The sequence below is a fragment of the Lepidochelys kempii genome, chromosome 7 (genome assembly GCF_965140285.1).
Source record: "Lepidochelys kempii isolate rLepKem1 chromosome 7, rLepKem1.hap1, whole genome shotgun sequence".
NCBI lineage: Eukaryota > Metazoa > Chordata > Testudines > Cheloniidae > Lepidochelys > Lepidochelys kempii.
The window spans coordinates 124,498,451-124,512,228 of record NC_136386.1 but is presented as its reverse complement, the minus strand read 5'-3'; the positions used below and the strand labels follow the sequence as shown (position 1 = coordinate 124,512,228).

Here is a 13,778-nt window from a genome sequence, read left to right as displayed (position 1 = left end):
TCTTCCTCAAATAACTGAAAACTTTGGGAAAGAAATGAAATCAGGGAAGAAAAGGAAACCAGCAAGGAACAAGCCCTTTCATTAAAAGGCCCACTTTTCCTCACGCGATTCCCGCGGGGGAAGTGTTTGTGGGGCGTGCTGTGCTGGACTCTGGAGGGGTCTGCAGTGTCTCCGGTCTGGGGCTCCATATTACCCTGACTCCTCTCGTTCGTCAGTATTCCCCAGGGCGCAAAGTCTGAAGGAACTGGGTATGTTTAGCTTGGAAGAGAAGAGATTGCAGGGGAACATGAGAGCCTTCGAACACTTGAAAGGCTGCCGTCAAAAAGAGGGAGACAGGTCGTTCTCTCTTGCCACAGAGGGCATGACGAGGCAACTCGCTCGAACTCCAGCACAGCAGATTTAGATTCAATCTCAGGAAAAGCTTCCCACCTGCAAGAGCAGTAGGACAGTGGAACAGACGCGTGGGGACTTCACAAGCTATCTGGCTTGGATGGTTTAGACCCAATAACTCCTGCATCTCAGCTGGGGGGTTAGACGAGGTGAGCCTTGTGATCCTGTCTACACCCATGGCTCTGTCGTTTATTGGACCGAGGGCTGTAGGTGAAAGAGACGAGGCCCCCCCCCCAGATCCCCGGGCTCTTCTTTGGGGGGACGAGGTAATTTACCCAGGTTTGTCCCCACAGCTCCAGGACAGCCTGTCAGCGCCACCCCCTGGGCAGAACATGAACTGCAGGTCAGCGCTCACAGAGCTAGAAGGCCCTTTAAAACCCCACCTGCGCCCATGGCCGGTTAGTGCGAGGCCCAGGGCCCGGCTCTCCAAAGGGCTCCGATGTGTCAAAAGAGCTTTTTCCTCTGACTTCCCTGCCGCTGCCCCGGCATCCTGCCCACCCCGTGTGTGTCCCTGAGAGCTGCTCGCGGCCAGCCAAGGGCTCGCTGGGCCTGCGGGCGCCCACCTGCAGACAGAGCCCTGAACACCCGGCTGCTCTGGGGCAGGGGCCCCTCTGCTCTGGCCCCATGTCCCCCACGCTGGATTTGCCCCCTTGTGCACCCTGGATTGGCTCTCGGAGCTGAAGGCCAATCTTCCCCCCTGCGTCACTGCTGGGGGACCGAGGCAGCCTGCCCCTCTCTCCTTGGGAGACCTGCTGCCTCCTAGTCCCAGGGAAGCTGTGCCTGGCAAGGCCCTTTGCAAATTCAACCTCAGGGCAGGACCATCGTTCCTGTTGTACTGATGGGGAAACTGAGGCAGAGCGCCTCTCCTTCAACGCACAGCCTGGATGATTGGCGACATCCCAGGAGGGGCGGACGCTGATCCTGGGTCACATGGCCTAGGGACAGTGCAGGCCAATCAGGCTCCTGTTCGGGTTGGTTTTCTTAACGTGTCCCATCCAGATCCATTCGGACATGCCCTGCCCCGGCTCCATGCAGCTCCACCTTGCCCTTAGCCATCCTGGACCAGCGTTCATCCTGGCCGCGAGCCCGGGGAGGCTGCAGGCGCCCCTGTTCCTCCATCCCCTGGTTCCCTGGGAGGCCAGGTCAGAGTCTTCTGTGGAAACAACTTTCCAAGTCACTGGCTGCTCAGGGCCTGGGCCCAGCCCCACTGGCTCTTCCTGACCTACAGCGGGGCTGTCTGTCTGTCCATCTCCGCCTGGCTGACTCAGGAGCAGCAGAGAGCTCGGAGGGAGCTAGCTCTCTGTGTTGGGGCTGGTGAGATCAGCGCCCTAAGGGGCTTAGCAGCCGTAATGCCCCCTCTCCCGATTTCTTTTGGGAGCCGCTCCCCTCCAGATGGTTGGGCTGGGAGTGGCTGCTGGGGCCACAGACCCTTCCTGGCTGCAAGGAAGCTGCTCCACGTTTCCTCTTTGGTTTGGATTTAAAGCGCTGCCTGCCGGGGGGGTGCCATTCCCAGTCCCCAGGGGTCAGGACTGCGGGAGGAGTGAAGTCTCCCCGTGATCCCCCTGGGTGTCTCTGCCTCTCACTGGCTCTCAACCGGTCAGTGCTGCCCGGCCCCCGCCAGATCTGTGGTTCTGAGACAAGCCTGGGAGAATTCAGTTCCGATTAGCGTGACCAGGTGGTGTCCGTGTGCTCTGGAATCTGGATCCCATTGCACGGGATGGCTCTTGGCCAGCCTCCTGCTGAGGACTGCCCATGGCTCTGCCCACGTGTTCCTGGTGCCCCTGCCAGCCAGGACAGAGCAGCTCCTGCCCTGGGGCCATTCGCTGGTGTCTGCACTGAGCCCTGAATGGGCTTTGGTGCATATGGGATTGAGCCAGAGCCCAGGGGACTCTCAGCCAGCCAGTAAAACAGAAGGTTTATTAGACGACAGGGACATGGTCTAAAACAGAGCTTGTAGGTGCAGAGAACAGGACCCCTCAGCTGGGTCCATTTTGGGGGGCAGGGAGCCAGACAACCACGTCTGCCCTTCACTCCATGTCCCAGCCAGCCCCAAACTGAAACTCCCTCCAGCCCCTCCTCCTCTGGGCTTTGTCCCTTTCCTGGGCCAGGAGGTCACCCTATTCCTTTGTTCTCCAACCCTTCAGCTCTCACCTTGCAGGGGGAAGGGCCCAGACCATCAGTTGCCAGGAAACAGAGTGTCGGCCATTCTCTGTGTCCAGACCCCTGCACACACCTGCCCTCCAGGGCTCTGCAAGGATCATACACCCTTACCGCACCCACTAGATACTTAAGAACTGCCTAGGGGAAACTGAGGCACCCCCACACTATTCAGAGGAAACATTAAGAACAGTCCCGCTTCATCACACAGGGTTACCTGCAGCGACCCCCCCTCGGCGTAGGTGGATCCCACCCTGGAGCACTGCAGTGTAGACGTAGCACAAGAGACAGGAGCCAGGTGGAGGGACGAATTCTGCCACCTGCCTGCCAGTGCCCACCCCAGGCCTTCGGGCAGTGTAATGGCAGAATTAACCTACCTCACTGCAGCGTAGCCTGGCCCGGAGAGTCCTGGGGGAGCCCCTGTGTCAGTCCGGGGGTCACACGGGAAGTCCCAAATTCCCCAAGCCCCCTAAAGCAGGAGGAGATACTCTGGGGTGTGCTAGGCAGGTCCTGGGGTCGCAGGCCCCAGCTATCACACTGATCGCTAATGCTGAATGCTGCCCGCTAGGAAGGCGCTGTCCCTGCCCTATGGCCTGGCGATAGCAGCCGTGGGCACTGAGCTGACCCGACGCGTCCCGGTTCCCCCGGCGCGTGCCCCACTCTCAGGGAGGGGACGTTGCTTTCAGGGCTTCGCTGATTTCACCGCCCACATTTTGTTTCCCCAGGGACCTGAGCGAGAACCTCCTCCAGGCCGTGCCGAGGAAAGCCTTCCGCGGAGCCACCGACCTGAAGAACCTGTGAGTGGCCGTGGTCCAGCCCCCCTCTGGCCTGGCTCCTCTTCCCCTCCGGGATGGGCCACGGAACTGGGCCAGGGGCTCCCCGGTGCTTTGCTCCAGGATCACGCACGCTGGGGGTGCTGGAGCGTGGGGAGTCCAGCTGGGGAAGGGCGGGTCTCTGGATGCAGACAGCTGTGAGTCCCTGGGGCGTCCCGTGTTCTGCTGCTCCCCAGGGATGCAGATGGCCGAGCGCTGCACCACCCGGCCCTTCCCATCCTCTGCAGTGGGAGCGCACGGGGCAGCAGGACGCCCCAGCAGCCTGCCCCCCTCTGCCTGCTGTGACCGATGGCACATGGTGCCGGGCAGCGAGGGGCAGGATGATCCACCAAGCGTGGCAACGAGGGGGGCTCAGCCCGGGAGAGCCACGTCTCCATGGCACGGGGGCGGCCCCTGGGCAAAGCCCCGGGCTCACAGCCAGGAGGCATGGTGGTGCCCAGGGTCCCCAGCCCTGCCCTGGGGCACACCTGGGGCAATATCTGCTTAGTTCAGGCCAGGAGGGGGCCCCATGGGGGCAGATATTGCGTAAGCCTCCCACACAGCTCTGCCAGCGCCCCTCACTCCCAACCCGCAGCCCCTGCTGTGGCTGTTCTGGGCTCCCCCCAGCTCGGCCAGTGCCCCTCACTCCCAACCCGCAGCCCCTGCTGTGGCTGTTCTGGGCCCTGGCATTCCTCTGCCCAGCTCAGGGCGCCGGCCCGGCCTGCAGACTGTCCTGGGGCCTGGAGTCTGTTCGGCAAAGCTGGGTCCCCTTTTCTTGTGCAGGCAGCTGGACAAGAACCAGATCAGCTGTATCGAGGACGGGGCCTTCCGCGCGCTGCGGAGCCTGGAGGTTCTGTAAGTGGGGCGGGCATGGGGCACGGGATTCGGAGCCATGAGTTCGGCTGTCCTGGGAGGGGTGGGGGGCTCCCACCTGCCCGGCCTCCAGGCGCCAGCTCCGGGAACAGGCTGTCTGGGGGTGGCCAGCCTGGCCAAGCCTCGCTGAGCAAACCGGGGCTCAGCCCAAGCCCCAGTCGCCAGCAGCGCAGAGCTGTGGGGGGGGGATCAGCCCCAAGTGCGGGCAGCAGGGGGCACGGAGCTGGGGGGGGGTCGGGAACTCCCTGGCCCTGGGCACACAGCCCGTGTGGGCCCTGCCCCAGCATCTGCCCCCTCCCCGGCCCCCTGCACTCGCCCAAGAGCCTCTCAGAGCCAGAGCCAAGTGGCTCCTCCTAGCCACTCGGACCCGTCTGTGCGTCTGTCTGTTCGCCTGGGGGGTCCCCACTGGGAGGGGGGCTCTGGCTGGGCTGTCCCGGTGGGGGGACACTTGGGGTGGGGCTCTGGCTGGTCTGTCCCGGCGGGGGGACATGTGGGGGGGGTCTCTGGCTGGGCTGTCCCGGCGGGGGAGACACGTGGGGGGGGCTCTGGCTGGTCTGTCCCGGTGGGGGGACATAGAATCATAGAATCATAGAATATCAGGGTTGGAAGGGACCCCAGAAGGTCATCTAGTCCAACCCCCTGCTCGAAGCAGGACCAATTCCCAGTTAAATCATCCCAGCCAGGGCTTTGTCAAGCCTGACCTTAAAAACCTCTAAGGAAGGAGATTCTACCACCTCCCTAGGTAACGCATTCCAGTGTTTCACCACCCTCTTAGTGAAAAAGTTTTTCCTAATATCCAATCTAAACCTTCCCCACTGCAACTTGAAACATGTGGGGGGGGGTGCCTGGCTGGGCTGTCCCGGCGGGGGAGACACGTGGGGGGGGCTCTGGCTGGGCTGTCCCGGCAGGGGGACACGTGAGGGGGGGCGAGCTCTGGCTGGTCTGTCCTGGCGGGGGGACACGTGGGGGGGGCTCTGGCTGGTCTGTCCCGGCGGGGGGACATGTGGGGGGGGGGGTCTCTGGCTGGGCTGTCCCGGCGGGGGAGATACGTGGGGGGGCTCTGGCTGGTCTGTCCTGGCGGGGGGACACATGGGGGGGGCTCTGGCTGGTCTGTCCCGGCGGGGGGACATGGGGGGGGGGCTCTGGCTGGTCTGTCCCATCCAGGGGGGGGCCCTGACCCATCTCAGTCGCCTCCTGCAGGACACTGAATAACAACAACATCAGCGCCATCCCCGTGTCCAGCTTCAACCACATGCCCAGACTCCGGACCTTGTGAGTATGGGGGGGATGGGGGGATGGGTGCGGGGGCTGGAGCAGGGAGCACAGTGGGGGGCTGAGGGCCATTGAACCAGGCTGTAACCCCTGGATATGGTGGAACCCAGTCAAGCCAGGGGGCACTGCAGCCCCCCCGCACTCCCTCACCCCTAATCCCAGCACCTGTGGGGGCAGGTGGTCCCGGGGGATGGGTGGAGGGCAGGGCCCCGGGGCTGGGCTGGACACGTGGGGGGGAAGCTGGCCGGGGGGGACGTGCTGCTGCCTCCAACCCAGCGCGTTGCAGAAGCTTTTGGCCCCCCCTTTGTTCCCACGCTCTGGTGCTGCCTGCCGCAGCTCAGCCATTGCCCCTCCCGGGGTCCCCGTGCGCCCCTGGAGCTGGGGCCGTGGGCTCTGGGGGGCTGAGGCCGTGTGCTCTGGGGGGCTGAGGCCGTGGGCCCTGGGGGGCTGGGCCGTGGGCTCTGGGGGGCTGAGGCCGTGGGCCCTGGGCGGCTGGGCCGTGGGCTCTGGGGGGCTGAGGCCGTAGGCCCTGGGGGGCTGGGCTGTGGGCTCTGGGGGGCTGAGGCCGTGTGCTCTGGGGCCGTGGGCCCTGGGGGGCTGGGCCGTGGGCTCTGGGGGGCTGAGGCCGTGGGCCCTGGGGGGCTGGGCTGTGGGCTCTGGGGGGCTGAGGCCGTGGGCTCTGGGGCCGTGAGCTCTGGGGGGCTGGGCTGTGGGCTCTGGGGGGCTGGGCCATGGGCCCTGGGGCCGTGGGCTCTGGGGCCGTGGGCCCTGGGAGGCTGGGCCGTGGGCCCTGGGGGGCTGGGGCTGTGGGCTCTGGGGGGCTGAGGCCGTGGGCTCTGGGGGGCTGGGCCGTGGGCCCTGGGGCTGTGGGCTCTGGGGCCGTGGGCCCTGGGGGGCTGGGCCGTGGGCTCTGGGGGGCTGAGGCCGTGTGCTCTGGGGCCGTGGGCCCTGGGGGGCTGGGCCGTGGGCTCTGGGGGGCTGAGGCCGTGGGCCCTGGGGGGCTGGGCTGTGGGCTCTAGGGGGCTGAGGCCGTGGGCTCTGGGGCCGTGGGCTCTGGGGGGCTGGGCTGTGGGCTCTGGGGGGCTGGGCCGTGGGCTCTGGGGGGCTGAGGCTGTGGGCTCTGGGGCCGTGGGCCCTGGGGGGCTGTGGGCTCTGGGGGGCTGAGGCCGTGGGCTCTGGGGGGCTGGGCCGTGGGCTCTGGGGCCGTGGGCTCTGGGGGGCTGGGCCGTGGGCTCTGGGGCCGTGGGCCCTGGGGGGCTGGGCCGTGGGCCCTGGGGGGCTGGGGCTGTGGGCTCTGGGGGGCTGGGCCGTGGGCCCTGGGGCTGTGGGCTCTGGGGCCATGGGCCCTGGGGGGCTGGGCCATGGGCTCTGGCGGGCTGAGGCCGTGGGCTCTGGGGGGCTGGGCTGTGGGCTCTGGGGGGCTGAGGCCGTGTGCTCTGGGGCTGTGGGCCCTGGGGGGCTGGGCCGTGGGCCGTGGGCCCTGGGGGGCTGGGGCTGTGGGCTCTGGGGGGCTGAGGCCATGGGCTCTGGGGGGCTGGGCCGTGGGCCCTGGGCCCTGGGGCCGTGGGCTCTGGGGCTGTGGGCCCTGGGGGGCTGGGCCGTGGGCCCTGGGGGGCTGAGGCTGTGGGCTCTGGGGGGCTGAGGCCGTGGGCTCTGGGGGGCTGGGCCGTGGGCCCTGGGGCTGTGGGCTCTGGGGCCGTGGGCTCTGGGGGGCTGAGGCCGTGGGCTCTGGGGGGCTGGGCCGTGGGCCCTGGGGCTGTGGGCTCTGGGGTCGTGGGCCCTGGGGGGCTGGGCCGTGGGCCCTGGGGGGCTGGGGCTGTGGGCTCTGGGGGGCTGAGGCCGTGGGCTCTGGGGGGCTGGGCCGTGGGCCCTGGGGCTGTGGGCTCTGGGGCCGTGGGCCCTGGGGGGCTGGGCCGTGGGCTCTGGGGGGCTGAGGCCGTGTGCTCTGGGGCCGTGGGCCCTGGGGGGCTGGGCCGTGGGCTCTGGGGGGCTGAGGCCGTGGGCCCTGGGGGGCTGGGCTGTGGGCTCTAGGGGGCTGAGGCCGTGGGCTCTGGGGCCGTGGGCTCTGGGGGGCTGGGCTGTGGGCTCTGGGGGGCTGGGCCGTGGGCTCTGGGGGGCTGAGGCTGTGGGCTCTGGGGCCGTGGGCCCTGGGGGGCTGTGGGCTCTGGGGGGCTGAGGCCGTGGGCTCTGGGGGGCTGGGCCGTGGGCTCTGGGGCCGTGGGCTCTGGGGGGCTGGGCCGTGGGCTCTGGGGCCGTGGGCCCTGGGGGGCTGGGCCGTGGGCCCTGGGGGGCTGGGGCTGTGGGCTCTGGGGGGCTGGGCCGTGGGCCCTGGGGCTGTGGGCTCTGGGGCCATGGGCCCTGGGGGGCTGGGCCATGGGCTCTGGCGGGCTGAGGCCGTGGGCTCTGGGGGGCTGGGCTGTGGGCTCTGGGGGGCTGAGGCCGTGTGCTCTGGGGCTGTGGGCCCTGGGGGGCTGGGCCGTGGGCCGTGGGCCCTGGGGGGCTGGGGCTGTGGGCTCTGGGGGGCTGAGGCCATGGGCTCTGGGGGGCTGGGCCGTGGGCCCTGGGCCCTGGGGCCGTGGGCTCTGGGGCTGTGGGCCCTGGGGGGCTGGGCCGTGGGCCCTGGGGGGCTGAGGCTGTGGGCTCTGGGGGGCTGAGGCCGTGGGCTCTGGGGGGCTGGGCCGTGGGCCCTGGGGCTGTGGGCTCTGGGGCCGTGGGCTCTGGGGGGCTGAGGCCGTGGGCTCTGGGGGGCTGGGCCGTGGGCCCTGGGGCTGTGGGCTCTGGGGTCGTGGGCCCTGGGGGGCTGGGCTGTGGGCGCTTGGGAGGCCCGGCTGGGGGCTCCGCAGGAGCTGGCAGCCCAGGGACGGGCGGCTGGGGACGTCCCCGCGGGGAGACCCTGACACTGACCCTCTGCCCTTCCCCAGCCGCCTCCACTCCAACCAGCTGTTCTGCGACTGCCACCTGGGCTGGCTCGCGGGGTGGCTGCAGCAGCGCCCCGCCATCGGGCTCTTCACGCAGTGCGCCGGGCCCCCCCCCCCTCCGCGGCACCAGCCTGCCCGAGCTCCGGAAACACGACTTCAGCTGCTCAGGTCAGGGGCTGCTGTGGCCCTGGGGGCCTGCCTGGGCGGGGGGTCTGGGCTGCAGGGGGGGCCCTGCCTGGGCTGGGGGTCTGGCCTGCGGGGGGCTCTGCCTGGGCGGGGGGTCTGGCCTGTGGGGGGCTCTGCCTGGATGGGGGGGTCTGGGCTGCGGGGGGGGGCCCTGCCTGGGGGGTGTCTGGCCTGCGAGGGGCTCTGCCTGGGGGGAGGGAGCTGCTCTGGGCTGCCGGGGGGGCTGGTGCCCTGGGGGGTGAGGTGAGGGTGATGCTGCGTCTCCGCCCGGCCCAGCACCAGCCGCGCCCTCGAGCTCCCTGCCCCTGCCCAGGCCATGTCCCCGTCTCACTCGGCCGCTGCTCTGCTTCCCCGGCAGGACAAACGGACGCCTCCCACGCCCAGGTCTGCAGCCTCTCGTCCGGCTCCTGCCCCGCCATGTGCACCTGCAGCAACAGCGTGGTGGACTGCCGCGGCAAGGGGCTGACGGCCATCCCCGCCAACCTGCCCGAGGGCATGACAGAGATGTGAGTGCACCAGTGCCCCCCGCCGGACCCCCCGCAGCCCCACGGCGACACAGGGCGCAGCAGCTGGGCCCAGCCCCACCCCCAGGGGACAGGGCCGGGGACGGCTCTGCAGGGCCGGGTGGGGCCGAGGGAGCAGACCCGCCTGTGTTCGCCGGGCGCCGGTGTCACGGAGTGTGGGGGAGTCCAGGCCCTGCACCCCTCTTCCTGGGATCCACTGAGACTCTCAGCCAGCCAGTAAAACAGAAGGTTTATTGGACAACAGGAACACAGTCCACAACAGAGCTTGTGGGTACACCCAGGACCCCTCAGTCAACTCCTTCTGGGGGAGCAGGGAGCTTAGACCCCAGCCCTGGGGTTCCCTGCGTTCCTCCACCCAGCCCCAAACTGAAACTAAACCCCCCCAGCAGGCCCCCTCCTGCAGCCTTTGTCCACATTCCTGGGCAGAGGTGTTACCTCCCCCGCCCCCTCCTGGCTCAGGTGACAGGCTCTCAGGTCTCCCCTCCCCAGGGCACATTCCCAGGTCAACGCTCCCCCCTCCCTGCGGAGTCACATCAGGTCTGCTCAGTTTGTCCCTGAGCCCGGGGCACTGGGTCCGTACGTGGCCTCTCTGGCCACAGTGATAGCAGCTCAGGTCACGTTGGTCCCCTCGAGCGGGTCGGAGGGGCCCGACGCCAGGCGTTCCCCTTGGGAGGGGGTTCTCCCTATTTCCCCGCTGGGAGGCCCCATGGTGACTCTCTCTCTGCATCGGGGGGGGGGGCCTGTCCTTTTGGGACTCCTCCCGGCTACCCCCTGACCGACTGTTCACAAACTCGTCGGCCAGCTGCCCTGCGTGCTGGGGGTTCTCGAGCTTTTTGTCCACCAGCCACAGCCTCAGGTCGGACGGGCACTGTTCATACAGTTGCTCCAGTACGATTAGGTCAAGCAGGTCACCTTTAGCTCGGGCCCCAGCTGTCCACTTGCGGGCATATCCCTGCATCCGGTTGGCCAGTTGTAGGTAGGTGACCTCAGGCGTTTTACGCTGACTCCGGAACCTTCTCCGGTACATCTCGGGGGTCAGCCCAAACTCGCGGAGCAGGGCCTGTTTGAACAGTTCATAGTCCCCTGCCTCCGGCCCTGTCATCCGGCTGTACACCTCCACGGCTTTGGGGTCCAGTAAGGGGGTGAGAAACTGGAGCCTGTCTGCGGGGTCAACCCTGTGCATCTCACAGGCATTCTCAAAGGCCGTCAGGAAGCTATCTATGTCCTCCCCCTCCTTCCGCTGGGCCAGGAAGCACTTATCAAAGCTCCTTGCGGTCTTGGGTCCCCCCTCACTCACCGCAGCCGGGGCCCCACTGCTCCTCAGCCTGGTCAGCTCCAGTTCATGCTGTCTTTGTTTCTCCTTCTCCTGACGTTCCCTCTCCTTCTCCTGACGCTCATGTTGACGTTGTTTCTCCTCATGCTGACGTTGTTTTTCATGATCCTCCAGCTCCCCCATTTTCATCTCCCTCTCCCATTCCAGCCGCATCCGCTCCAGGGATGGGGAGCTCCGCCGGGAGGATCCCCTGCTGGCTGCTGGGGTCAGGGTGCCCTCGGTATTCGCTGGGCTTCCCCCAACCCCTCCCCCAGGCATAGGTAGGAAGGGTCTCGGGATGTCCTCAGCAGCAGTCTGACCCCTCCCAGCCCGGTTAGGCCCCAGGGCCCACGCTGCGTCTGCCAGGCGCCTTCCCTCAGGGACGGGGATCGGGTCATCCAAGCGATCCCTCTCCTCCAACTGGGCAATCAGCTGTTCCTTGGTGGACCTCCCGATGCGCAGCCCCCTCTGCCTGCACAGCTCCACCAGGTCGCTCTTCAGGCGTTTAGCGTACATCTCCCTGCTGGCCACTCGCAGGCCGGGCAGCTTTCCTCGGTTTCCAGGAAAAGCCCCTAGGGTGCCAGTCCTTCTTGAGGTCACCACCTCTTTGCCAGGGTCGAGCTGCAGACTCCTCCGTCCCTGGGACCGCTCGCTGCAATCCCCCGGGGGACCCTGTTTCTGCAAGAGTCCTTCTCTCAGGTCACACACTGCCAGGGTTTACCCGCCCCCTGAAATCGTCTCTCTCTGAATCTTCAGCACGCCTGGTCCCCGTCAATCCCCCTTCGTTTGACTGTTCCCCAGTCACTTACTGCAGGAAGCGCCGTTCACGGGGTGCAGCAGGTCCCACCACTGCCACCAGTTGTCACGGAGTGTGGGGGAGTCCAGGCCCTGCACCCCTCTTCCTGGGATTCACTGAGACTCTCAGCCAGCCAGTAAAACAGAAGGTTTATTGGACAACAGGAACACAGTCCAAAACAGAGCTTGTGGGTACAACCAGGACCCCTCAGTCAAGTCCTTCTGGGGGAGCAGGGAGCTTAGACCCCAGCCCTGGGGTTCCCTGTGTTCCTCCACCCAGCCCCAAACTGAAACTAAACCCCCCCCAGCAGGCTCTCTCCTGCAGCCTGTCTTCACATTCCTGGGCAGAGGTGTCACCCCCCCGCCCCCCCCCCCGGCTCAGGTCTCCCATCCCCAGGGCACATTCCCAGGACAACACTCCCCTGTCCCTTCTGCGTCACATCCTCACAGCCGGGCATCCTGCTCGCCCAGGGAGCCCCCGGCAGACACCGACCTGGCGTCGGCGCACAACAGGCCGGCTCCCGATGGCGGCCAGGGCCATGCCAGGCGTGTCACATCTCGCGTGTGGCTGCCGCCTGGGAAAGGAGTCGCTCTTCAGAGCAGCCCTTGGCTGCAGGAGGGTGGTGCCGCTAGAGCCGGCTGGAGCCGGCCCTTGGACAAACCCGTTGCCCGGTGTAATGAGGCTGGTTCTGGCGGGACCCCACTGAGAGTGCCAATTCAGGGCAAACTGCTCAGAGCAGGGCAGTCACAGCCCCATGCTGGGGTTTCTGTGCACACCGAGGCAAACCAAACCAGCCAGATAGAGAGGACTTTGGTGTCACCCCACTGGCTAACCACAAGTCACACAAGCAATTCCCCCTGGACACTCCAGTTTCCCAGTCTCCCCACCAGTGCCCCTCGTTATGGGACAGATGGTTATGAAAACCAATACCCCAGTAAAAGAGAAAAGGTTCCCTCGATCCCAAAGGACCAAGCCCCAGACCCAGGTGTGATGTTATGAGTGTAATATAATATCTCATTGAAAGGTGACAGGGCCAGAAAGAGTTAATGAACTCCCAGACTGACCTGACCCCGGCCCCGAACTTTAAAGCCTGGTTAGGAAGAGATGGAAATGGAGAGAGCTGTGAAATGCAGCCGGCATGGTGAGAGAGAGAAGGGGAGCTGTGTGCTCAGGGCTTGTGATGTCAGCAAACGAGGCTTGGCTATGGCTATGGCTTTGATTCAAAGACCAAAAAAGGAGGATTAACATTTAGGAAGACACTTGAGTGACATAGTATTGTTGTCTATGTGCCTCTTTGAAGGTTGTGGTAACCTGTGTCTGAACGGTTAATGGATAAATGACCCTGTGCTAATTGCCAGGGTGTTTGGGAGAAGGAAAGTGAAGCCGATTGTTTTCTCAGGCCAAGAGGCTGCTGGAAATGTATAAAAACCCTGGGACATGGTCCTTCTTCATCTCAGATCTGCTTTGGGTTTCAAGAAGGGGAAACCCTGAGCCATGAGGATTGAGATCCTCAGTCGCTGACTGGAGTCACCCTGAATACGAACACTGGACTGTAACCTGTGGACTATTTCTAAAAGGACTTTTGGCCACTACACACTCACCATCTCTGCCATGTACCTGGACCTCAAGAACTGAACTCAAGTCTGCCTGTATATTGATCTTTCAGCCAATTCTCTCTCTTTTCTTTTTAAATAAATGTTAGTTTAGTTAACAAGAATTGGTTCTAGCGTGTATTTTGGGTACGATCTAAGTTATCATTGGACCTGGGAGTGTGGCAGATCCTTTGGGGTTGGAGAATCTTTTCTTTTATAGGATGAGATAAGATGTTCGGTAACCATCCTCGTATCTGACAGGTGTGTCTGGAGGGGGGCCTGAGGCTGGCACTTTAAGGGCACTGCGTCGTGTGGACGTCTGAGTACCCAGGGAGGTGATACAGAGGCTGGTTTGGGCTGGTTTGATAACTCTAAGTATTGGAATATCCACCAGCGTGTGGGGTTTGTCTGCCCCGGTCTGTTTGCAGTTCACCCAGACTGAGTGACCTCAGCGGGTTCCCACGGACAGCACCGTCACCCCAGGTCAATGTACAAATCAGATCTTACCCACAAATCACGCTGTTGCCAAACCTTTAGCATCTAAAATCTAAAGGTTTATTCAGAAAAGGAAAAGGATAGACACGAGAGCTAGAAGTGGTGAAATGGAATCAATGACATACAGTGATGGCAAAGTTCTTGGTTCAGGCTTGCAGCAGTGATGGAATAAGCTGCAGGTTCAAATCAAGTCTCTGAAGAACATCCCCAGCTGGGGTGGGTCTTTCAGTCCTTGGTTCAAAGCTTCAGTGCAGCAAAGTCCCTCCAGAGGTCAGAAGCAGGATTGAAGACCAGATGGAGGAGCTGCAGCAGGTTTTTATAGTCTCTTGCCATGTGGTCTCTGCTTTCTTTGTCCCAAGGACAAGCTGCCCATCTCACGGCCTGGAAACACCTCAGAGTTCTGTCCATAGGCAGGTCCCTGCACACTTTGCTGAGTCGCAAGGCGTGTCTG

At 65.1% G+C, this 13,778-nt stretch overlaps 1 protein-coding gene across 1 annotated transcript in view; it reads left to right on the top strand.

Annotated features, from left to right (window-relative positions):
- The window catches only part of SLIT1 (slit guidance ligand 1), a 138,905-nt gene that overhangs the window by 91,085 nt on the left and 34,042 nt on the right, over positions 1 to 13,778 (top strand). The window contains 6 exon segments of the mRNA XM_073354611.2: positions 3,273 to 3,344; positions 4,143 to 4,214; positions 5,433 to 5,504; positions 8,426 to 8,525; positions 8,527 to 8,590; positions 8,967 to 9,114. Of these exon segments, the coding sequence (XP_073210712.2) occupies positions 3,273 to 3,344; positions 4,143 to 4,214; positions 5,433 to 5,504; positions 8,426 to 8,525; positions 8,527 to 8,590; positions 8,967 to 9,114 (528 nt within the window).